Source organism: Nycticebus coucang, chromosome X, assembly GCF_027406575.1.
Source record: "Nycticebus coucang isolate mNycCou1 chromosome X, mNycCou1.pri, whole genome shotgun sequence".
NCBI classification, from domain to species: Eukaryota; Metazoa; Chordata; class Mammalia; order Primates; family Lorisidae; genus Nycticebus; species Nycticebus coucang.
Genome location: NC_069804.1, coordinates 133941575 through 133966079, shown reverse-complemented (window position 1 = coordinate 133966079; position 24505 = coordinate 133941575). Strand labels below are relative to the sequence as shown.

At 44.6% G+C, this 24505-nt stretch overlaps 1 protein-coding gene across 2 annotated transcripts in view; it reads left to right on the top strand.

Annotated features, from left to right (window-relative positions):
- The window catches only part of PRPS1 (phosphoribosyl pyrophosphate synthetase 1), a 29040-nt gene extending 14863 nt beyond the window's left edge, over nucleotides 1-14177 (top strand). Inside the window, exons 3-8 of one of the 2 annotated variants that reach the window (XM_053579455.1) lie at nucleotides 1421-1588; nucleotides 2537-2635; nucleotides 4274-4398; nucleotides 8170-8343; nucleotides 11320-11479; nucleotides 13141-14177. In XM_053579455.1, coding sequence (XP_053435430.1) covers nucleotides 1421-1588; nucleotides 2537-2635; nucleotides 4274-4398; nucleotides 8170-8343; nucleotides 11320-11479; nucleotides 13141-13233 — 819 coding nt within the window. In that variant the 3' untranslated portion in view covers nucleotides 13234-14177. The remainder of the gene's footprint in view (nucleotides 1-1420; nucleotides 1589-2536; nucleotides 2636-4273; nucleotides 4399-8169; nucleotides 8344-11319; nucleotides 11480-13140) is intronic. The other variant, XM_053579456.1, reaches the window with a different exon arrangement.
- Nucleotides 14178-24505: the final 10328 nt, after the last annotated feature.

The window sequence follows — 24505 nt, the reverse complement described above, 5'->3', positions numbered from 1 at the left end:
ACTCATTGGTATTTTTAATTGTATCAGTAAGACTAAATAGCAACTCCCAGGGAGTAGAATATTTTTAAAATTATGGTAGATTCTTTGAAAATGTCATAAGATTGGGGTCCTAGTTGTGACCTCTTCATGAAACTAGAAATCTGTTACATGAGTACTAGGTTTTCTTTCAAATATGTATCTCACCTTATCTGGTATATTAGAGGATAAGGCACATACATAAAACTTTGCAAGTCTGTTGTAATTAATACCCAATTTTACATATAATGCCTGGAAGAAGGACAGATATTTTTAATTCCAACAGAGTATAAATTGAAAGGCCATACACAGACTTTGCTGTTTTACAGCCCAGTGGGTATGTTTATCTTTTTTTTTTTTTTTTTTGTAGAGACAGAGTCTCGCTTTATGGATCTCGGTAGAGTGCCGTGGCCTCACACAGCTCACAGCAACCTCCTGGGCTTAAGCGATTCTCTTGCCTCAGCCTCCTGAGTAGCTGAGACTACAGGTGCCCGCCACAACGCCGGGCTATATTTTGGTTGCAGTTAAGCTGGGGCCGGGTATGAACCCGCCACCCTCGGTATATGGGGCCGGCGCCTTACCGACTGAGCCACAGGCGCCGCCCTATGTTTATCTTTTTATAAGAAATTTAAAGTTATTGGATGGTTAACCTCCTGAGGTAGTGATGTAATTTACAGAAAAAAACCTAATTTCCATTCTTTATTTTTATTTATTTATTTAATTTTTTGAGACAAGGGTCTCACTATGTAGCCCTTGGTAGAGTGCTGTGACGTTACAGCTCACAGTACTCCAACTCTTGGACTTAAGCGATTCTCTTGCCTCAGCCTCCCAAGTAGCTGGGACTACAGGTACCTGCCGCAATGCCTGGCTATTTTTTTGTTGTAGTTGTCATCGCTGTTTGGCAGGCCCGGGCTGGGTTCAAACCCACCACCTCTGGTGTATGTGGATGGCGCCCTAGCCACTGAGCCACAGGTGCCGAGCCATATTATTATCATTATTATTATTATTATTATTATTGTTATTTTTTGAGACAGAGTCTCAAGCTGTCACCCTGGATAGAGTGTTGTGGCATCACAGCTCACAGCAACCTCCAACTCCTGGGCTCAAGCGAGTCTCCTGCCTCCACCTCCCAAGTAGCTGGAACTACAGGCGCCCACCACAACGCCTAGCTATTTTTTGGTTGCAGCCATCATTGTTGTTTGGCTGGCCTGGGTTGGATTTGAACCCGCCAGCTCAGGTGTATGAGCTAGTGCCTTAGCCACTTGAGCCATAGGCGCTGAGCCCATATTATTATTTTTTGAGACAAAGTGTTACCATGTCACATTTGGTAGAATGCTATGGTATCACAGCTCACAGCAACCTCAAGGGTTTAAGTGATTCTCTGTTTGTTTTTTTTTTGTTTTAGAGACAGAGTTTCACTTTGTCGCCTTCGGTAGAGCACTGTGGCGTCACAGCTCACAGCAACCTCCATCACCTGGGCTTAGGCCTCAGCCTTCCGAGTAGCTGGGACTACAGGCACCCGCCACAACGCCCGCCACAACGCCCGGGGCTGGGTTCGAACCCGCCACCCTTGGTATATGGGGCTGGCACCCTACCCACTGAGCCACAGGGGCCGCCCTAAATGGTTCTCTTGATTCAGCCTCCCAAGTAGCTGGGATTACAGCCGCCTGCCACAACACCCAGCTATTTTTTTTTTTTTTTTTTTGCAGTTGTCATTGCTGTTTAGCTGGCCCGGTCTAGGTTTGAACCTTCCAGCCTGGGTGTATGTGGCTGGCGCCCTACCCAGTGAGCTACGGGTGCTGCCAATCTCCATTCTTTATTAATGTACCTTGAAACTTTGAAACATCAGGTGTTATATAGGTTTTGAGATATGTGTGTTGAAATATTTTAATAAAATTATTTTTGAAGATTTAAGTCTACCTAGTTTCAGTAATTGTGTATTGGAAACACTTGAGTAGGATGAAAATAAGTACATTAAGAAAATGAATGCTAGGGAGGTTATTTATTTTTATTTTTATTTTTGAGACAGAGCCTCAAGCTGTTGCCCTGGGTAGAGTGCTGTGGCATCACAGCTCACAGCAACCTCCAGTTCCTGGGTTCAAGCGATTCTCCTGTCTCTGCCTCCCAAGTAGCTGGGACTACAGGCGCCCGCCACAGTGCCCGGCTATTTTGTGGTTGCAGCCGTCTTTGTTGTTTGGCAGGCCCCAGGCTGGATTCAAACCTGCCAGCTCAGGTGTATGTGGCTGGTGCCCTAGCCACTTGAGCCATAGGCGCTGAGCCGGGAGGTTATTTCTTTATTGAAATAGTGTCCTGAGTTAGGAAAGTGATGTTCCACTTGATATTTGTTCTAGATTATAATCTATTTAAAGTTAATGGTTGGGTCTCTCTCTGTGAATTTCCTCATAGCACAGTGCCTTAACCATAGCATGTGCACAGTAAATAGTTTCTTGATCAAAAGAGTTGTTCTACAAATTGGCTTTTTTGTTTTTCTTTTTTTCCTTCTTTCCTCCTCTCCATTTAGAGCCGGGCCCCAATTTCAGCCAAACTTGTTGCAAATATGCTGTCTGTAGCAGGCGCAGATCATATTATCACCATGGACTTACATGCTTCTCAAATTCAGGTATCGATGGAACTTAAATATTGGGTGTTAGAAAAGTGGGAGGAGAGGACTGATGATGCTTCAGACTGCAGAGAAGCCAAAAATTATGCCTAAGTACAGCTTAAGTAAAATATGACATCAACAACATTTTTTTTTTTTTTTGAGACAGAGTCTCACCCTGTCACCCACCCTTGGTAGAGTGCTGTGGCGCTCACAGCAACCTCACTCTTGGGCTTAAGCGATTCTCTTGCCTCAGCCTCCCGAGCAAGTGGCATTACAGGACCCCCCACAATGCCCAGCTTTGTGGGCAAAAAAAATTTTATTGCAGTTGTCATTGTTCTTTAGCAGGCCCAGGCCAGGCTCGAACCCGCCAGCCTCCGTATATGTGGCCGGCTCCCTACTCACTGAGCTACAAGCGCTGAGCCTTAACAACATTTTTAAATGTATTCACATTAAGTATAGTTGATGATCTTGGCTATCAGATGGGGAGGCAGTCTGGTATTATGGGGAAGAGCATAGGCTTTGGCATCAGATCTAGTTGGAATAGCATTTTTGATACCAGCTTTGTAAACTTGGGCAGGTTACTGAACTTCTCTAAACATATACTTTTTCATTATTTTGAGTATAATAAGATTAAATTCATAATGCCTGGCTCATGACAGGTGCTCATAAATGAGAAGTGTTACTGTCATTATTATTCTCCTTGAATATTCATGGTCTTAAATTTAGAGCCACAGATACTGCAACCTACTTTTCTGGCATAAACCCAGAGGGAGAGGAGTAAAATACCACTTTTATGCTTTTCAAAGAGACTTTCAAATCATAAGGGAATTCTATGAAGTATACAGGACAAGGTATTATACTCATTTTTTAGGAAGGAACAACTTGAGAAATACAACTAATTTGTAACAACTATAATTAGAACACAGATCTGACTATTAGTTATTCTTTTTTTTTTTTTTTTACAGAGACAGGGTCTCACTTTATAGCCCTCGGTAGAATGCTATAGCTCACAGCTCACAACAACTTCCAACTCCTGGGCTTAGGCGATTCTCTTGCCTGAGCCTCCTGAGTAGCTAGGACTACAGGCACCCGCCACAACGCCCGGCTATTTTTTTTGTTGCAGTTTGGCAGGGGCCGGGTTTGAACCCACCACCCTTGGTATATGGGGCCAGCACCCTATCCACTGAGCGACAGGCACCACCCCCTGACTATTAGTTATTCTTTGCAGCCATTTACTATAAATAGCTTCCAATAAGTTATATATACACCATAGCATCTCTAACTGGTGTGTCCATTAGCTTTTTGCTCCTTACCAAACCAGTGTGCACTTTATTGGCATAAAGCAATATTTATTATCTCATGAGTCTGCATGTTGGCTGGGCAGTTCTTAGGGTCTTGGCTGAACTGCGCCGTTCTTCACATGGACTCATTTATGTTCTATGGTCAATTGTGAGTTTACTGAGAGCTGGTTTTGCTGATCTTGGCTGGGTTCTCGGACACAGCCTAGATTTAGGAGGCTATTTTTATGATCTACCTCATGGGTTATGACTTCCCATGAGTTTGTAGTAAGGTGTTCTCTGAGCAAGTTACTACTTTCTTTATGTTAGCCATTTATAAATGGAAGAGAAGTAAAACTGATCCAACTTCTTTCTACAGGGCTTTTTTGATATCCCAGTTGACAATCTGTATGCAGAGCCAGCTGTCCTGAAGTGGATAAAGGAGAATATCTCTGAGTGGAGGAACTGCACTATTGTTTCACCTGATGCTGGTGGAGCTAAGAGGTATGATTGAAATTAGTTTTGTAACCAATGTGCTGGGCAAATCTTTCAGAGAGTTGTGTCAGAATGTGATTTTTTTCTATCCAAGTGGTAGTTTCTAAGTACTTCTGAATGGATACAGTGGTTGTTGGGACATAGGGTGAATATAGTGTGATTCACTTCTCTCTTTAGTGGCCTCAGTCATTACTTGGAAGACAAGGTAAAAAGAGGGCCCTAAATAGTCATGGTATTGTGGACATGACTGTAACACAAGAATAACTTGACACTACAGAATTAGCAATGTAGGGCGGTGCCTGTGGCTCAGTCGGTAGGGCGCCGGCCCCATATACCGAGGGCGGCGGGTTCAAGCCCGGCCCCGGCTGAACTGCAACCAAAAAATAGCTGGGTGTTGTGGCGGGCGCCTGTAGTCCCAGCTACTCGGGAGGCTGAGGCAAGAGAATCGCTTAAGCCCAGGAGTTGGAGGTTGCTGTGAGCTGTGTGATGCCATGGCACTCTACCGAGGGCCATAAAGTGAGACTCTGTCTCTACAAAAAAAAAAAGAATTAGCAATGTAGTGTACTACTACATTGTACTAATTAGCAATGTACTAATTAGCAATTAGTACATGAAATTTGGTTTTCTAATGAATGGTGGCTGCTATTGAACCACACACTAGTGGACAAGTTTGCTTTTACATACCTCTTAATGCTGTTAATTGATCCTTGGGATTAAAATAAAGTGTGATATTTTTATTTAAAGCTGAGACCTTAATATTTTACACAAACTGATTGCTGGGGCTTGCCAGTTACAGTGCTTTACAGCTCACATGGTGCAGACTAAGAGCTCTTGATTTCCTTAGTGGATTTCTTGTTAGTAATGCATTCAGAAGCACGACACATGTTCTTCTTGTTGTGGAAATAGAATGAAGAGCTACAAAACACAGATGATTAGAAGAAGCTAATTCAGAATTTTCCAAAGCCTTTCAAATCTTCAATGACTGTTTCTCAACAACCTCTTTATTTCAGTAACTTCAACAGAACTCTTAAACTGAGAGCTTGAGTTCTTTTATCCAGCCAGATGTACAGCTTGGTGAACCCCATGTAATCAGTAGTTACCATCTGTAATATTAGAGACAAAGACTAAAAAACATCTCCCTACTGGTAGTTGCCATATTTGTCTTAACTTATGGGCCATTATTTTAGCATCTTACCTTGGGGCTTAGGAAATAGTCATGCTTGAAATAACCAAACAGTTTTTTTTTTTTTAAGAGACAGAGTCTCATTTTATCGCCCTCAGTAGAGTGCTGTGGCGTCACAGCTCACAGCAACCTCCAACTCCTGGGCTTAGGCGATTCTTTTGCCTCAGCCTCCCAAGTAGCTGGGACTACAGGCGCCGGCTACAACGCCTGGCTATTTTTGGTTGCAGTTTGGCCAGGGCCAGGTTTGAACCTGCCACCCTCGGTATATGGGGCCAAGCGCCCTACCCACTGACCCACAGGCACTGCCCAACAAATTTTTTTTTCTAAAGTTGGGTACAGGAAAACTGCCTTTAGTAGATGACTCATTGCTTCTTGATTATTTTTTATTACAATTATCTCAGAGTGATGTTTTCCAAGTGAGTGGCTATCACTTTGTTTTTTCCTACTGCTTTCTCTCTTGGCAGGGCTTGGGGATTAGGAAGAGATAGACCCCTGTGTGATTTGATTTGCACAGTAGTTCTCCACTCAAGGGTGAAAGGAGTGACTTTCTCTAGCCCTTTTTATGCTTTGTTGGACACTGAGCTTATTGGCCATTGAGTATGGTCAGTTTGGGACATTTAAACTAACTGACCATGCATTTGCTTTGGATAAGTATTCATTCTAATGTTATGTGTTTGAGCAGTAGTAACGGAGAGTGCAGGGTTTGTTTAGATTGGGGTCCTCAAACTTTTTAAACAGGGAGCCAGTTCACTGTCCCTCAGACTGTTGGAGGGCCAGACTATAGTTAAAAAAAGCAAAACAAACTATGAACAAATTCCTATGCACGCTGCACATATCTTATTTTGAAGTAAAAAAAACAAAACGGGAACAAATACAATCACACCGTTGCATATGGCCCACGGGCTGTAGTTTGAGGACCTCTGGTTTAGATCAAGGAATAAATGTTGTCTAAGTTGTGGTTCAAACCTTTTTTTTTTTTTCTTTGCAGTTTTTGGCTGGGGCCGGGTTTGAACCCGCCACCTCCGGTATATGGGGCCGGCTTCAAACCTTATATATGGGCACAGGTTTACAGCAAAACCTCAGATATATGACCATAGGCACAAAGAAAATAGAACAAAATGGTATAGTTTGATCAATGCTACATTGAAAAACAAGACAAAACCCAAAGCACAGGCTTCTTCATGCATGATAGGGATGTTGCAACAGAGCGTGGACAAACATGTCACTGGAGCAACTTACTGTCATTTACACTGAATGAATTTCTGGTTGAGTTATGTGCTAGTTTGTCCAAAAGCAGATGTGTCTTCTATCCCACATTCTAGTCTAGTTTATATTACCTTGTAATAAGAAGAATAAGAATTCTATTTTGATTTAGAAAAACTTTGGTCTGTGCCATGAGATGCCCAGCTTGATAACTTTCTTTCTAGCCTTCATAAAAGGAGCTCCCAAGCTTGGTGTCCAGGTACAGTTGACACTGACTATTGGTGGGTGTTTTGCACCATCACTGAGGGGAGCAATAAGAGCACAAGCATTGGAATAGGCTGGACACTGCTATTCTCCTGCCAGCTTCAGGGTCACTTCTCACTACATTCACAGTCATAGTGTTCCATGATGGAAATTGGGATGGTCTTTGTGCTCCCGGCATTCGTTCATAAAGTCTTTTCTCATCCCTTCTACTTCCAGTCCATCATATAAATGTGTTTTAGCATTATAATGCTTCCTAGGACTGTGAGGGTGTATGTCTCCTGCCCAGAATGAATGCTCATCTAAGTTTGACCAATATATTCATAAACTGCTATCAGGATATGTAAATACTAATCTATAATATAAAATCCAGGTTTTTTTTTTTTTTTTTTTTTTTTTTTTTTTGTAGAGACAGAGTCTCACTGTACCGCCCTCGGTAGAGTGCCGTGGCCTCACACGGCTATTGGGCGTTCGCGATTCTCTTGCCTCAGCCTCCCGAGCAGCTGGGACTACAGGCGCCCGCCACAAGGCCCGGCTATTTTTTTGTTGCAGTTTGGCCGGGGCTGGGTTTGAACCCGCCACCCTCGGCATATGGGGCCGGCGCCCTACTCACTGAGCCACAGGCGCCACCCTAAAATCCAGTTTTTGATACTTGCCTTTGAGATGTCAGTCCATGATGGTTGTTTTATTGTAGCATGGAACTGTTTGGTTTCCTGGAATATCCTCCCCCGCCAAGAAAAAAATGTGGATTCTTTAGTCTTTTTTTAAATTTTTTTAAGGCAGGGTCTTGCTCTGTTTCCCAGGCTGGAGTATAGTGGCATGATCATAGCTCACTACAGCCTTGAACTTCTGAGCGCAAGCAATCTTCCTGCTTCAGCCTCCGAGTAGCTGGGGCTGCAGACGCATGCTGTCACACCTGCATTTTTGTTTTTTGTTTTTTTTGTTTGTTTGTTTTTGAGATGGGATCTCACTATGTTGCCCAGTCTGCTCTTGAATTCCTGGCCTCAAGCAATCCTCTTGCCTCAGCCTCCCAAGTCACTGAGATTATAGGCATGAGCCACTGTGTCCAGCTAAGACCCCGTTCCTTTTGTCTTAGAAGCCACACATACACACAAACACCCCTTATTTTGCAGAGTGACCTCCATTGCTGACCGTTTGAATGTGGACTTTGCCTTGATACACAAAGAACGGAAGAAGGCTAATGAAGTGGACCGCATGGTACTAGTGGGAGATGTGAAGGATCGGGTGGCTATCCTTGTTGATGACATGGCTGACACTTGTGGCACAATCTGCCATGCTGCTGACAAGTGAGTGTGGAGTACTGGGGCTGGTGGTTAGAAGTAAAAAGCCTAACAACTGCTGTCTGGATGTCTTCAGGCTGCTGATTCTTTTTGGAACTGAATTGAGGGGATAAGTAGCTTTGGGAGATTTTCATTGCCCAGGCTTGAATTATAATATATAGAAATTGATATTTACTCTTATTTTTTCAGAGCTTCTTAATGTATTTTTACTGCATTAAGCTATATATAACAATTTGCCATTTTAACCATTTTAAAATATACAATTCAATAATATTAATTACATTTACAATGTTGTACCATCACCACTGCTTACAAAGTTTTTTTTTTTTTTTTGAGATGAGCACCCTGGTTAGAGTGTGGCATCACAGCTCACCCCAACCTCCTACTCTTGGGCTTAAGGGATTCTCCTGTGTCAGCCTCCCAAGTAGCTGGGACTATAGGCGCCTACCACAACGTCCAGCTATTTTTTGGTTGTAGTTGGCATTGTTGTTTTTTTAGCTGGCCTGGGCCAGGTTTGAACCTACCAGCCTTGGTGTGTGTGGCCAGCGCCCTACCCACTGAGCTATGGGTGCCACCCCAATTTTTTTTTTTTTTTTGAAACAGAGTCTCACTTTGTCACCCTTAGTAGGGTGCTGTGATGTTATAGCTCACAGCAACCTCAAACTCTTGGACTCAAGTGATCCTCTTGCCTCAGCCTCCCAAGTAGCTGGGACTATAGGTGCCCACCACAATGCCCAGGTATTTTTTAGAGATGGGGGTCTCACTGTGGCTCAGACTGGTCTCTCAGGCAATCTACCCATCTTGGCCTCCCAGAGTGCTGGGATTACAGGCATGAGCCACTGCTCCCTGCCCTACAAAAATTTTTTTTGCAGTTTTTGGCTGGGGCTGGGTTTGAACCTGCCACCTCCGGTATATGTGATTGGCACCCTACTCCTTTGAGCCACAGGCGCCGCCCAATTTTTTATTGTTTTATTATTGTTTTTAATTTCCTTGCTTTTTTGTTGAGACAGAGTTTCACCCTATGCCCTGAGCAGAGTGCAATGGCGTTATAGCTCACTGCAACCTCAGACTCGGGCTGTGGGCATCCCACTGCCTCATCCTCCGGAAGCCACTCGGATTACAGGTGCTCGCCGCAGCGCCAGGCTGGATTTTCATTTTTTTTTTTTTTTTTTTTTGTGGTTTTTGGCCAGGGCTGGGTTCGAACCCGCCACCTCCGGCATATGGGACCGGCGCCCTATTCACTGAGCCACAGGCGCCGCCCCAGGATTTTCATTTTTTTTAGGAGTCGAGGTCTCACTCTCACTCCTACATTTGATAGCTTTTTGTTATAATTAAGGTAGAAAGTTAAGATAGAAATCCACAGAGCTGAGCAGACAGAAACAGATACTATTTATATTTTACCTAAGCTAAAACCTTGGTCTTAACTCTTGACTGTTTAGCTGCTACTTTTTTTGTTCATATTACTTCTCATCTCTCACCGTGCTTTCACTGTTCTAAGTTGCCTCCCCACTCTCCTCTCTATTGCCACTCATCACTCTCTCTCCTCCCCAGTCCATCTTTCATGCGGCCTCCATACTTGCTCATCTTCCTCAAACTGACACTAGATCCCATCATCTTTAAAATTTTAAGTGGTTCCTCATTGTGTACAATCTAAGCCAGTATGGGCAGCATTGTTTCTTAAAACAGTCTTTTAAACCTCCAAGTTTAAACCTCCTTACACAATGCCTGGCACATAATAGGTGCAAAAACAATATTTGGGTGCTGAGTGATTCCTGGCTTGGATTCTGGCGTTTACGTTTATAAACTCATATAATCCTTATGTTAGTAAAGGAATACTAATTGCTGCAACAGATCAACTCCCTGAAATGTGGCTTAACATGATGGTTTTTTCCTTGTTGATAGCACACTCCAATGCAAGTATTACTGGTTGGACTCATTTTCTCTAAGCAATAGTTGAGGGATGCAGACTGTTTCCATCTTGGAGGGCTGTTTCTTTAATATAGTAGCTTCCAAAATTACCTGACATTTCCATTCTGGCCAGCCAGAAAGGGAAAAGAACACAGAGGATCACTCTTGGAAGATTTTTTTATAAGTCCAGCCAAAAAGTGGTATATATCTGTATCTGCCTACATTTCAGCAGCCAAAATTAAGCTACACAGCCACACCGAAATATGGGAGGGAGGCAGGGAAATGTAGTTCAGCTATATATCCAGGAAGAAAAGGAGATGGAGTTTGTTAAGCCCGGCAGTCTGCCAGAGTCTTTTTTTGGTACAGGGTAGAGTTTCACTTTGTTGCCCTCAGTAGAGTGCTGTAGCATCATAGCTCATAGCAACCTCCAACTCTTGGGCTTAAGTTCCTCAGTTTTTCTATTTTAAGAAAGACAGGGTCTTGTTATTGCTCAGGCTGGTCTCGAACTTGTGAGCTCAAGCAATCCACCCGCCTCGGCCTCCCAGAGTGCTAGGATTACAGCTGTGAGCCACTGAGCACGGTCTTGCCAAGTCCTTTTACACTAATCCAAACCTATTTGGATAAGTTCTTAGTGCTCTTCTTTTTCCTTGGTATGGACTGAATTGTGTTTTCTCAAAATTCATTTTGTTGAGCCCCAATCCCCAAAGCGATGATATTGAGGGATTACTTCTGGGAGGCATTTAAGATGGTATTAGGTTACCAGCTCTCCCAGTGGGATTAGTGCCTTTACAAGAAGAGCACGCTGGAGAGCTTGCTGGTCGGTACTCCCCCTGTGCACACACACAAGCAGAGGTCATATGAGCATGCAGCAATGTGGCAGCCACCTCTAAGCTAAAAGAAAAGGCCTTGTCTGCACCATGATCTTGGACTTTTAGCCTCTAGAACTATGAAATGTCATTTAGTCACGCAGTGTATATGTTGCTGTGCCATCTCGAGCAGACTAATGCTCTCCTTCCCCCAACTTGGATTCTGTAGTGACAAGTAAGGTAATCCAGATGAACTCCTTTCCTTTAGACTCCTTTCAGCTGGAGCCACCCGAGTTTATGCTATCTTGACTCATGGAATCTTTTCTGGTCCGGCAATTTCTCGTATTAACAATGCATGCTTTGAAGCAGTAGTAGTCACCAATACCATACCTCAGGAGGACAAGATGAAGCATTGCTCCAAAATACAGGTGAGAGTGAAATTCTTACAAAAGAAGACTTCACCAAGTGTTTAGGAGGGTGTTACATATGTTGAATTAGGTATCTCGATTCTGAAGATCTCCTTCTTTGATCCCTTTTTTCTTTTTTTTTGAGACAGAATCTCATTTTCTTGCCCAGGCTAGGGTGCCATGGCATCAACCTAGCTCACAATACCCACAAACTCCTGGGCTGAAGTGATTCTACTGCTTCTGAGTAGCTAGGACTACAGGCATCCACCACAAGGCCCAGTTGATTTTTCTGTTTTTAGTAGAGATGGGGTCTCACTCTTGGCTCAGGCTGGTCTTGAACTCCTGAGCTTAAACAGTCCTCCCTCTGTCCTTGGCCTCCCCGAGTGCTAGGAGTACAGGCCTGAGCTACTGTGCCCAGCCAATTGGGTTTAGTTTGTCATTAGAATCTGTTCTAAAAATCAACAGGTGAAAAGTTGCCTGTTCAGAAGTTCAAATTTCTAGATCTCAGAGTTTCTGGAGGGTTAAGCCAAGGAGTCTACATTTTAACAGGTTTTCCCTGTGATTCTGATGCACATTACAATTTGCAAATACTTACTTTACAGTATGTTTGTCTTAGTCAGGCGTCCTCAAACTGCGGCCCGCAGGCCACATGAAGTGGTGTGAATTGTATTTGTTCCAGTTTTGTTTTTTACTTCAAAATGAGATATGTGCAGTGTGCATAGGAATTTGTTCATATATTTTTTTAAACTATAGTCCGGCCCTCCAACGGTCTGAGGGACAGTGAATTGGCCCCCTGTTTAAAAAGTTTGAGGATGCCTGGTCTTAGTCTCAACTATAGGCCCCTGTGGTCATAATGTGAAACCTTTAAAATGATTGAATACTCCTTAGAACTTTCATGTTTCTCAAAGTATGCTCTGTACCTAAGGTTCTTATTAAAATATAGATTCCTGGCTCAGCACCTGTAGCTCAGTGGTTAGGGTGCCGGCCCACATACACTGAGGCAGGCGGGTTCAAACCTGGCCTGGGCCTGCTAAACAACAATGATGACACCTGCAACAAAAAATAGTCAGGCATTGTGGTGGGCACCTGTAGTCCCAGCTACTTGGGAGGCTGACGCAAGAGAATCACTTAAGCCCAAGAGTTTTGAGGTTGCTATGAGCTGTGACACCACAGCACTCTACCAAGGGCGACATAATGAGACTCTGTCTCAAAAAAAAAATATATATATGGATTCCTTTGCTCCATCCAATTACTACAAAACCATAAATCCTGGAACCAGTATTTTAAAGTAATTCCCAAGCTAATTGTTAGACAGTAATGTTTGAGTGCTGTTTCACTGAAAGAAAGACATTGCATTAATTAAAAATGTGTGTAGTAACCTGTTCTCTTTTCTCCCATTCTTAATGGCTTTTAAATGCCAGCCCACCACCATTTTGATGAGCCAGAATCAGAGTTTTTCTTCCATTAGCATTTTGAACCTTTTCTAAGTGGTCACGTTTTTTTTTTCCCCCCTAAGTGGTCATGTTGAAAATGTTCTAAGAGTAGCTGGGTACAGGTTACTGAGTGGAAACAGCACTCACTGGGTGGGGGCACTCACTGGGCTGCTCATCCCTGTCTACAGATTGGCTGATCATCTGTGTCCATATGATACTAACCTGATGATACCCCTCTTACCTTTTTAGGTGATTGACATCTCCATGATCCTTGCAGAAGCCATCAGGAGAACTCACAATGGGGAATCTGTTTCATACCTGTTCAGCCATGTCCCTTTATAACAGAATAACTTTTGAAGCTTTTTAAAAATAATGTCAACCCCTGCCCCTTTGTTTTCCCTTGGTATTTGATGATAAATTCAGCAGAAGACCCAGCTTGCCACATCAAGCATATTAGAGCTTTTCCTATATGAGGAAAGACAGATTGAGATTAACTGCTGGGATGTCCTCCCTGTGTTGTCTCATTCTGGCTTCCTTGATGATTTTGTGAACCTTGCAGCTTTAACCATATAGCTCAGCTGCTGCAAAATGTTAGACTTTGAAGATATTGTATAGGGGTGTTTGACTGATGGGGGAAGCTCAGACTATTTTGCATGTGAATGCTTCAGGGTTTTCTTTATTCAGAACTAGCTGCAAAGCCAACCCAAGTAGGACAAGATTGCCAAGATCTATGCTATTCAACAAGAGTAAACTTAGTCCTGGTAGCTGAGCAGGAGCAGACAGGTCAGCTTGAGCAGCCCTTGGTGGGGGGGTGGGGAGGGTAAAGGGTAGGGGGGAGGTGGCACTTAGTGCATCAAATGTTTCTTGGGAGGAAGAAGCCTGATCATCACCACCTGCTTGACTATGTAGCTCAGATTCTCCTTTGCACCTATTCCTTTCAATTTGGCCTACCTTTATCCATCTTGACCGTTTCCTGGCCAAATATCCTCTTGGGCCCAAATGAACCATGTACCATAGTCTTCTGGAAAACCAACTTGCTTCCTGGTGTGTAACTGCTAACATTCACATTAGATGATTTGCTGTAGCTCAATCTTTCTTAGCCTACTACTGCTGCAGCAGTAGGTTTTAGGTGATATCGTAGTGCCTTTGAATTCATTTAAGTATTTAATTTTCATCTTCCTTCCTTGGATCTGTTTAGCCTCTCAAATACCTGAGATTTCTGTTTAAAAAGATTGATGTTATTGTGTCTTGTAGAAGAAACTAATAAAGTGTCTGTACATGTGTGATTTGGAGTCTGTATCATACCTATGCTGATCACTTTGCTAAATGTTTGGTTAGATGTCTTTCTGCCCAGTGATAGCTCTTATTTCTTTGTTTCCAAACTATTTAAGCTGCATTTTTTTTTTTTTGAGACAGAGTTTCACTTTGTCACCCTCAGTAGAGTTTTGTGGTGTCATAGCTCCCAGCAACCTCCAATTCTTGGGCTTAAGTGATTCTCTACCTTCAGCCTCCCGAGTAGCTGGAACTACAGGCACCCACCACAACACCCAGCTATTTTTAGAGGTGGGGTCTTGCTCTGGCTCAGGCAGGTCTTGAACCTGTGGGCTTAGGACAATCCACCCACCTTGGCCTCCCAAAGTGCTAGAATTACAGATGTGAGCCACCACACCTGGCCTTTAGCTGCATTGATAAGCCAAGAGAACAGATTGGCAGCAACTTTATTCAATTGTACAATTTTAGGATTTCTGGGTTTACTGAGAACTAGATATAGTATAATTCTGTGCAGTGTACCTGAATTATAGGATATACAATGCCTGCTGGATCTCTGGTTCTTATTCCTGGGATCTGAATTAGGTATTTTCTTAGAGGAGAGTAATTTCTATGATTTATTCATTTTTGTCAAATGTGATAATTTCCTTCCATTCATCAGTGATTAACATGTTTTGCATTTATTTTTTGCCCTTTTAAATAAAACTTGTTTTAAGAAGGTAAATGTAGGGCAGCGCCTTTGGCTCAGTGAGTAGGGCGCCGGCCCCATATGCCGAGGGTGGCGGGTTCAAGCCCAGCCCCGGCCAAACTGCAACCAAAAAATAGCTGGGCGTTGTGGCGGGCGCCTGTAGTCCCAGCTACTCCGGAGGCTGAGGCAAGAGAATCGCCTAAGCCCAGGAGTTGGAGGTTGCTGTGAGCCGTGTGACGCCACGGCACTCTACCCGAGGGCGGTACAGTGAGACTCTGTCTCTACAAAAAAAAAAAAAAAAAAAAAAAAAAAAGAAGGTAAATGTACATGGGGCAGCCCCTGTGGCTCAGTGAGTAGGGAACCGGCCCCATATACCTAGGGTGGTGGGTTCAAACCTGGCCCCAGCCAAACTACAACAAAACAATAGCCAGGCATTGTGACAGGTGCCTGTAGTCCCAGCTACTCAGGAGGCTTGAGGCAAAAGGTTGCTATAAGCTGTGATGCCACAGCACTCCACCGAGGGTGGCAAAGTGAGACTCTTGTCTCTTAAAAAAAAAAAGGTAAATGTACAAAATTTAAGAATGAATTATAATACATTCCAAATTTTTTTTTTTCTGTTTTTGGCCGGGGCTGGGTTTGAACCTGCCACCTCTGGCATATGGGACCAGCACCCTACTCCTTTGGTCCACAGGCATTGCCTCTACATTCCAAAATTTTAAGTGAGTTTAATTTTCTTTTCTTTCTTTCTTTTTTCTTTTTCTTTTCTTTCTTTTCTTTTTTTTTTTTTTTTGAGACAAGGGTCTCACTCTGTCACCCTGGAGTAGAGTGCTGTGGCATTATAGCTCACAGCAATCTCAAACTCCTGGGCTCAAGTGATCCTCTTACTTCAGCCTCCTCTGTAGCTGGGACTAGGCACCTGCCACAACACCTGGTTATTTTCAGAGGCACACAGGGTGTTGCTCTTGCTCAGGCTGGTCTCAAAATCTAAGCTCAAACTATCCACTCGCCTCTGCCCTCCCAGAGTGCTGGGATTACAGGCATGAGTCACCACACCTACTTTTCTTTTTCTTTTAGAGACAGAGTCTCACTTTGTTGCCCTCGGTAGAGTGTGGTGGTGTCACAGCTCACAGCAACCTCCAGCTCTCTTGCGTCAGCCTCCCAAGTAGCTGGGACTACAGGTGCCTGCCACAATTCCTGGCTATTTTTCTGTTGCAGTTTGGCTGGAGCCAGGTTCAAACCCACCACCATCGGTATATGGGGCTGGCGCCCTACTCACTGAGCCACAGGCACAGCCCAGCCACCGCACCTGCTTTAAGTGAGTTTCTTGATGTATCATCAAGTAAGGGTACTCTTTAGGAAACTACATACCTCCAGAGCTTGGGGAAGAGTACTTCCTTGTTGAAGCCTGGGTCTATTTTAGTTTGTTGTTGCCTTGGTTAGATATTGGGATGTCTATAATTAGCCTGTTGATAAAGATGATTCAAGAAGGACTAAAGTAAGCTATAAAGCCTGTGCCTCTGACCCTCTGGTTCTCTTTCATCTCAAATCTGCTCTGGGAGGAGCTGACACTGTACGCCAGTGCCTTCACTTGCTGTTTCCTGCAGTATTGGATCAGTTGGTCAGAGCTCTTTGGTTCAGAATATTTTGACACAGGACCTCTACTGTGGCCTCCTTTGGGTAATCCGTTTCCTAGAATGAGATTTTGAGGTCATTCAAAAACCCTCAGTGCTGGGGGGGAGGCCAATTTTCAGTTTTCTGTGACACTCAGTGAAGTGGCACAAAAACACCTCCAAGGATATTGTTTTTCCTTTCTTTTGCGGGGAGGAGGGGGTACAGAGTCATTATGTCGCCCTCAGTAGAGTACTGTGGCATCACAGCTCACAGCAACCTCAAACTCTTGGGCTTAAGCGATTCTCTTGCCTCAGTCTCCCGAGTAGCTGGGACTACAGGCGCCCACCACAACACCCAGCTGTTTTTTGGTTGTAATTGTCATTGTTTAGCTGGCCCCAGCCGGGGTTGAACCTGCAAACCTCCGTGGTATATGTGGCCGGTGCCCTACCCACCGAGCCAACATTGTTTTTTCTTTTCTTTCTTTCTTTTTTTTGAGACAGAGTCTCACTTTTTCACCCCAGCAGAATGCTATGGCATCATAGCTCAAAGCAACCTCAGACTCTTGGGCTCCGGCGATTCTCTTGTCTCAGGCTCCTGAGTAGCTGGGACTATAGGCACCCACCACATTGTCTGGCTATTTTTTTTTTTTTTTAAGAGACGAGGTCTCGCTCTTGCTCTGGTTGGTCTGGAACCAGTGAGCTCAGGCAATCCACCCTCTTCGGCCTCCCAGAGTGCTAGGATTACAGGCATGAGGCACCACACCCGGCCTGACATTGTTTTTTCTTTTTTCTTTTTTTTGACATTGTTTTTTCTTTTTGAGACAGAGTCTCAAGCTGTTGCCCTGGGTAGAGTGCTGTGGCATCACAGCTCACAGCAACCTCCAACTCCTGGGCTCAAGTGAGTCTCCTGCTTCCGCCTCCCAAGTAGCTGGGACTACAGGTGCCCGCCACAATGCCAGGCTATTTTTTGGTTGCAGCTGTCATTGTTGTTTGGCAGGCCCAAGCTGGATTCGGACCCACCAGCTCAGGTATATGTGGCTGGCGCCTTAGGCGCTTGAGCCACAGGCGCCGAGCCGACATTGTTTTTTCTATAGTGGGAGAAACCCAAGTGTCTTGGGTGGCAGAGCCATTCTTTTTTTTTTTTATTATTGTTGGGGATTCATTGAGGGCTTTTTTTTTTTTTTTGAGACAGTCTCATTATGTCACCCTTGGTAGAGTGCTGTAGTGTCACAGCTCACAACAACCTCAAACTCTTGGGCTTAAGCCATTCGCTTGCCTCAGCCTCCCGAGTAGCTGGGACTACAGGTGCCTGCCACAACGCCCAGCTATTTTTTGGTTGTTGTTGTCGTTGTTTGGATTTGAACCCGCCGGCTCTGGCTGGCACCCTACCCTCTGAGCTACAGGTGCCGAACCTGCAGAGCTGTTCTTAACTGTGGGGAACAGTAGTGAGAACAGACCTGGTCGGGCATCCTGGTAGGAGGAAGCAGCACCAAAGCGGGGTGATGTTGCGAGCACATTTTGACAGGAAACTGAGCCTGTGATGGTATGTGATGGCCCCTGAGCAGAAGGCATCATCCTAGTCTATTTCACATCCTCTCACCTCCCCCCACCCTCAGAATCAGAGAAAATGAGATCACCCGTACCAAAGCTAAGCTCGACAACTCCCAGACCTAATCTCTGAATGAAGACATGTTTCATCTCGAGCTGAGGCTGCTACTCCTGATCTCCTTTCCAGATCTGGACAGCAAGTGTTTACTGCTGAAAATGGTAATTTCTCCATTAATAGCATTAACAACAGGGTTATTCAAATCATAAAACACCTGAAATCCCCCAAAACATGGTTTCTCCTATTGCTGTGCCCTTCTACCATCTCAATTGTTAGCTCTCAGTTGTGGGGGAGGAAGAGGCATCCAGAAGGGAATCTAGCTATTGGTAGCACCTTCCTCACAAAATAAAGGAAGGAAGAAAGCTTAGCAGTACTGCTCCTGGGCCGACCACTTACGCTAGAGATGTTGAGAAAGTAAATGGTCTATGTGTGAAAAACAGCCTAATGGTAAGTGGAGCCAGCCACCTACCTTTGCTTTAGTTTGTACCTTCAGTCTTTAGACAGATGCTTTAGCTGATTGGCTTCATGGGGCTCTGAACCCAGGCCTTGCTTTTGCAAGGGATCTACTTTAATTGCCCATGGACAAGGCCTTTAGGACCAAAAGAAGTTTGGGTATAGGAGGGCCATGTGTCTTTGGAGTCCTCTTTGGGGATGCCAAAGCCCCCTGTTAATAACTTACCAGGTTCATCTCTACTGTCTTCTCAGAGCTGTGAATGGGATAAGGGAGGGTTGGAATTAACAACCTTGGGGCAGGTACACACTAATTCATGCCTCATTCCTGGGCCATGGACTGACCAATTAAGTGCTTCATTCCTGGGCCAAAAACTGACCAATCGTGCCTTTTCCCAACTGCTGGCTTGGCCTCTTGCAAATGATTACTTAAAAACAAACACTCTGGTATGCTGCCTCTTACAACCATTCACTAGCTCCTGGACCTGCTGCTTTTAACAAGTGGCTTCCATCTTGTTACAAGTGCTTTAAAGGCAAGGGTGCTACAGCCAGAGATTACCCCTCTGCTTTGTTGCCGCTATGTTTGGAAGCCTATTTTTCTCTTGCTGATCTTTTTTTGCCAGTCGGAGACTGTTTTTCTTGTTTTAAGAATATAGCACGTTCTGCTCCTAATTCCTGCACATAAAGCTAAATGCTCCAAAGAATCTGGGTTGAAGCATTCCTTGTTTGTTTGATTTTTATAACTTTTACTTGACTACTGTTTATAACTCACCAAAACTGTTACCGTAAAGTTTTGGGGTTTTGGTTTTATTTTTGTTTTTTTGAGATGAGGGTCTTGCCTAGGCTGGACTTGAACTCCTGGGTTCAGGGGATCCTCTTACCTCAGCCTCCTGAGTAAAAGGGATTACAGGCATGCACCACCACACCTGAATTTATCAAGTTTAAAAAAAATTATTGTGTGTATTTGAGGTTTACAGCACGACATTATAGGGTACATGTAGATAGTGAAATGATTAGTCAAATAAGCCTATCTGTCATTTCACACAGTTACTTTTTTTTTTTACACGGTTACTTTTCTTGGTGACAAGCAGCTAAAATCTACTTAACAAAAATCTCTAATATAGGCAGTATCCAAGTTATAAACACCCTACTTACATACAACTTACACTTAGGAACAGAGGCTATAACAGGCAGTCCCCAGGTTACAAACATCCAACTGATGTACGACTTGCACTTGGGAATGAAGGCTGTTACAGATAATAGGTATATGTACCTGTTCCAACTTACATACAAATCCAACTTAAGAACAAACCTACAGAACCTATCTTGTTTAACCTGGGACTGCCTACTGCCTGCACAATGTAAGACTAATGTCATACACTAGATCTCTAGACTTACTCATCCCGATATCTGCTGCTTTGTATCCTTTAGCCTACATCTCCCCATTTCCTACCCCTCACCCTCCCGCTTACTCCTGGCAGCTGTTTCATTTTCTGTCATTGTATATTTGACCTTTTTTTGGTTAAAGATTCCACATATATGTGAGATCATGCAAAATTTTTCTGTGTCTGGCTTACTTCACTTACCATAATGTCCTCTGGTCCACCGAATGTTTTGGCAAACCAAAGAATCTTCCCCCCGCTTTTTTTTTTTTTTTTTGAGACACCTGTTGCATCAGGTTAGAGTGCAGTGGCATCAGCCTAGCTCACAGAAACCTCAAACTCCAGGGTTCAGGAAATCCTCCTGCCTTAGCCTCTTGAGTAGGTGGGATGACAGGTGCCCACCACTTCGCCTGGCTCATTTTTCTATTTTTATTTTTATTTTATTTATTTATATTTTTAGAGACAGAGTTTCACTTTATCACCCATGGTAGAGTGTCGTGGCATTACACAACTGACAGAAACTCTAACTCCTGGGCTTAGGCGATTCCCTTGCCTCAGCCTCCCAAGTAGCTGGGACTACAGGCGCCGGCCACAATACCTGGCTATTTTGTTGTTGCAGTTTGGCCAGGTCTGGGTTTAAACCCGCCACCCTCGCTATATGGGGCCGGTGCCCTGCCCACTGAGCCACAGGCACTGCCCTCTATTTTTATTTTTTATCTATTTATTTTTTTGAGACAGAATCTCAAGCTGTCACCCTGGGTAGAGTGCTGTGGCATCACAGCTCACAGCAACCTCAAACGCTTGGTCTTAAGTGATTCTCTTGCCTCAGCCTCCCAAGTAGCTGGGACTATAGTCACCTGCCACAACGCCTGGCTATTTTTTGTTTCAGTTGTCATTGTTTTAGTAGGCCTGGGCTGGGTTCCAATCCGCCAGCCTCGGTGGTGGATGCCCTACCCACTGAGCTACGGGCACCACCTAATTTTTCTATTTTTCGTAGAGACCAGTCTCATCCTTGCTCAGGCTGGTCTTGAACTCCTGAGCTCAAGGCATCCTCCCACCTTGACCTCCCTGAGTGCTGGGATTACAGGCACGAGCCACCATGCCTGGCCAGGATCTCCTTTTTTAAGGCAGAAGAATATTTTATTGTATACATATATACCCAGTTGTCTTTATTCACTCCTCCTTGGGGGGACACTTGGGTTGTTTACATATCTTGGCTGCTGTAGATAATAAGCATTTCTTTTTTTCTTTTTCTTTCTTTCTTTCTTTTTCTTTTCTTTTCTTTCTTTTTTTTTTTTTTTTGAGACATTGTCTCACTTTGTCGCCCTGGGTAGAGTGCTGTGGCTTCATAGCTCACACCAACCTCAAACTCTCAGGTCAAGCGATTCTCTTGCCTCAGCCTCCCCAGTAGCTGGGACTACGGGCACCGGCCACAACGCCCGGTTATTTTTAGAGACGGGGGTCTCAGTTTGCTCAGGCTGGTCTGTAACCTGTGAGCTCAGGCAATCCACCCGCCTCAGCCTCCCAGAGTGCTAAACATTACAGGCGTGAGCCACCGCGCCCAGCCTGGGTTCTTATTTCACCTGTTCAGTTGCCACGATCTCACATTGTACAGCTCTGATTCGGGGTATGGAAACCAAACAAAAGAGGCCAGCCAGGGCCGTTCACTTTGCCTGAGCGATCCACACAGCAGAGGTTATCCACCTCCAGCACGTAAGCGACCTTAGCCATGCTGCCAATTGTAATCATCACCCACCAAGTTCTTGGGGTAAGGCCCGCGATGGTACAATGGATGGGGACTCTGGTAAGCGAGAGGCTGCTGCGAGGCAGGAGAGAGAGCGGTGAGGGCAGGGCTGCCTGGCGGGCTTTCCCCTGGCTGCTTGGAGCTGCCTAGAGGCTGAGGACACGCCCCTCCGCGCGCTCACTGCCCTTCTGCGGCCCCAGCACCTGGCTCACGGGCCTGTCACTGCTGTTCAGCTGCCACTAGGGGGAGCTGAGCAGGGGCTACAGGGAGGGGACCCCTGGGGAACACCATGTCTACCTAAGCACCCGCGGGTCCTCCAGGTCCCATCTTGTCCTGTGTGGGTGACATCGCGGTGCCCAGTTCACACGTATTCAGCAGACAGGAATGTGCACACTCCCGAAGTGGATGTGAGATTTCACCCACCAAGCCCTGAGCTGGACGGTAGGAATGCGGCGGCAGACCCCACGTGGTCCTCCACCCAGAAATGCGTTAGGTCTAGGGGATAGACAGACAGGAAATGGAGACGATTTGGTGTGACAAGGGCTAGGGTGAGGGAAGAACAAGGCGCAATGGGAGCACAGGAGAGGGCGCCTAAGCCAATGTTGGGGGTCAGGAAACACTTCCCCGGGAAAAATAATTTTGACTCTTGAAGTAGTTGATTAGAAGTTGGTCAAAGGTAGCCGGATGCTATGGCGGGCGCCTGTAGTCCCAGCTACTTGGGAGGCTTAGGCAAGAGAATCGCTTAAGAGTTTGAAGTTGCTGTGAGCTGTGACGCGACAGCACTCTATCGAGGGTGACATAGTGAGACTTTGGTGACATAGCGAGACTTTGTCTCAAAAAAAAAAAAGGAAAAATAGACAGGCGTTGTCGCCGACGCCTGTAGTCCTCCTTACTTGAGAGGCTGAGGCAAGAGAATTGCTTAAGCCCAAGAGTTTGAGGTTGCTGTGAGCTGTGACACAACGGCACTCTACCCAGGGTGACATAGTGAGATTGTCTCAAAAAAAAAAAAAAGTTGGTCGAAGAGGGTGTGAGGAGACAAGTGTTTCAGGCAGACAGAATAGCACGTTCTTACCAGACACATAAAAGGAAGTAGCTAGGGTACGTGTGTGCCTGCATGGGCGCGTGCATATACACACACTGGAGTTGGAAGGATGGAGCGCTGTGATGATGGATGGGACTGAGGAGACGAGATCATGAAGGACTGTACAGGTAGGGGTGACCACGTGCCTGTTGTCCTACTGTACTACTAGTACCGTTTTTCACTTTTTTTTGAGACAGTCTTATTTTGTCACCCTCGGTAGAGTGGGTGACATCGTGGCTCACAACAACCTCAAACTCCTGACTCAAGTGATTCTCTTGTTTCATCCTCCACGGTAGCTGGACTATAGGCGCCTACCACAACGCCTGGCTGGTTTTTAGAGATAAGATCTTGCTGTTGCTCAGGCGGTCTTGAACTCCTAACCTCCAGCAATCTACCCAGTCTCAGCCTCCCAGAATGCCAAGATTACAGCCCTGAGTCACCCGGCCTGACCTGCTTTTCTTTCAAATATATCTCCTGTTGAAAGTGAAAGGGTCTGATAAATTTTCTGGTAACTCACATGTAATACATACTAAAGAGCTTGAACTTTAGGAGTCAAGAGGAGGCACTGAGAATTTTCAACAGGGCATTGACAGGATGCAATTTATTTCTTTATTTATTTTTATTTTTACATGTACATGTGTTTGTTAGGTTTCCATTTTTTTGCCTTCACAAAATTAAAAAGGCTTAAAATTTAATAACAATAACAATGTTTAAGATAAGGAACTAGAAACAAAAACCTTATAAAGAATGAATGAACATAAATACATTCAGAAAAGGAAACAGACAATTGCTACTTATTTATTTATTGTTGGGGATTCATAGTACAAAGGTCAAGGTTACACTAATTGCGTTTGTCAGGCAAAGTGCCTCTTATAAATGTGTTCCTCCCCCAGGAGATGTGCCAAACACTGTGACCCCCATCCCCTTCCCTCCTTCCTTCCCTACACTCCCCCATTCACCCACCCCACCATGTACTAGTAGGTCATTAATTGTCCTTATATCAAAATTGAGTACATTGGATTCTTGCTTCTCCATTCTTGTGATGCTTTACCTGGAATAATTTGTTCCACCTCCATTCAAGTTAGTACAAAAGATGTATAGTCTCCATCTTTTTTTTTTTTTTTTTTGAGACAGAGCCTCAAGCTGTCACCCTGGGTAGAGTGCTATAGAATCACAGCTCACAGCAACCTCCAACTCCTGGGCTCAAGCGATTCTCCTGCCTCCACCTCCCAAGTAGCTGGGATTACATACACCTGTCACAACACCCACCTATTTTTTGGTTGCAGCCATAATTGTTGTTTTGTGGGCCCAGGCTGGATTTGAACCCGCCAGCTCAGGTGTATGTGGCTGGCATTTTAGCCGCTTGATCCACAGGTACTGAGCCATCTCCATCTTTTTTAGTGGCTGAATAATATTCCATGGTATACATATACCACAGCTTGTTAATCCATTCCTGGATTGGTGGGCATTTAGGTTGTACCCATATTTTGGCAATTGTTAATTGAGCTGTGATAAAACAGTCTAGTACAAATGTCCTTGTGATAAAAGGATTTTTTTTCTTCTGGGTAGATGCCCAGTAATAGGATTGCAGGATCAAATGGGAGGTCTAGTTTGAGTTCTTTGAGGATTCTCCATACTTCCTTCCAAAAAGGTTATATTAGTTTGCAGTCCTACCAGCAGTGTAAAAGTGTTCCCTTCTCTCCACATCCACAGAAGCATCTGCAGCTTTGAGACTTTGTGATATGAGCCATTCTCACTGGGTTTAGGTGTTAGCTCAGGGTGGT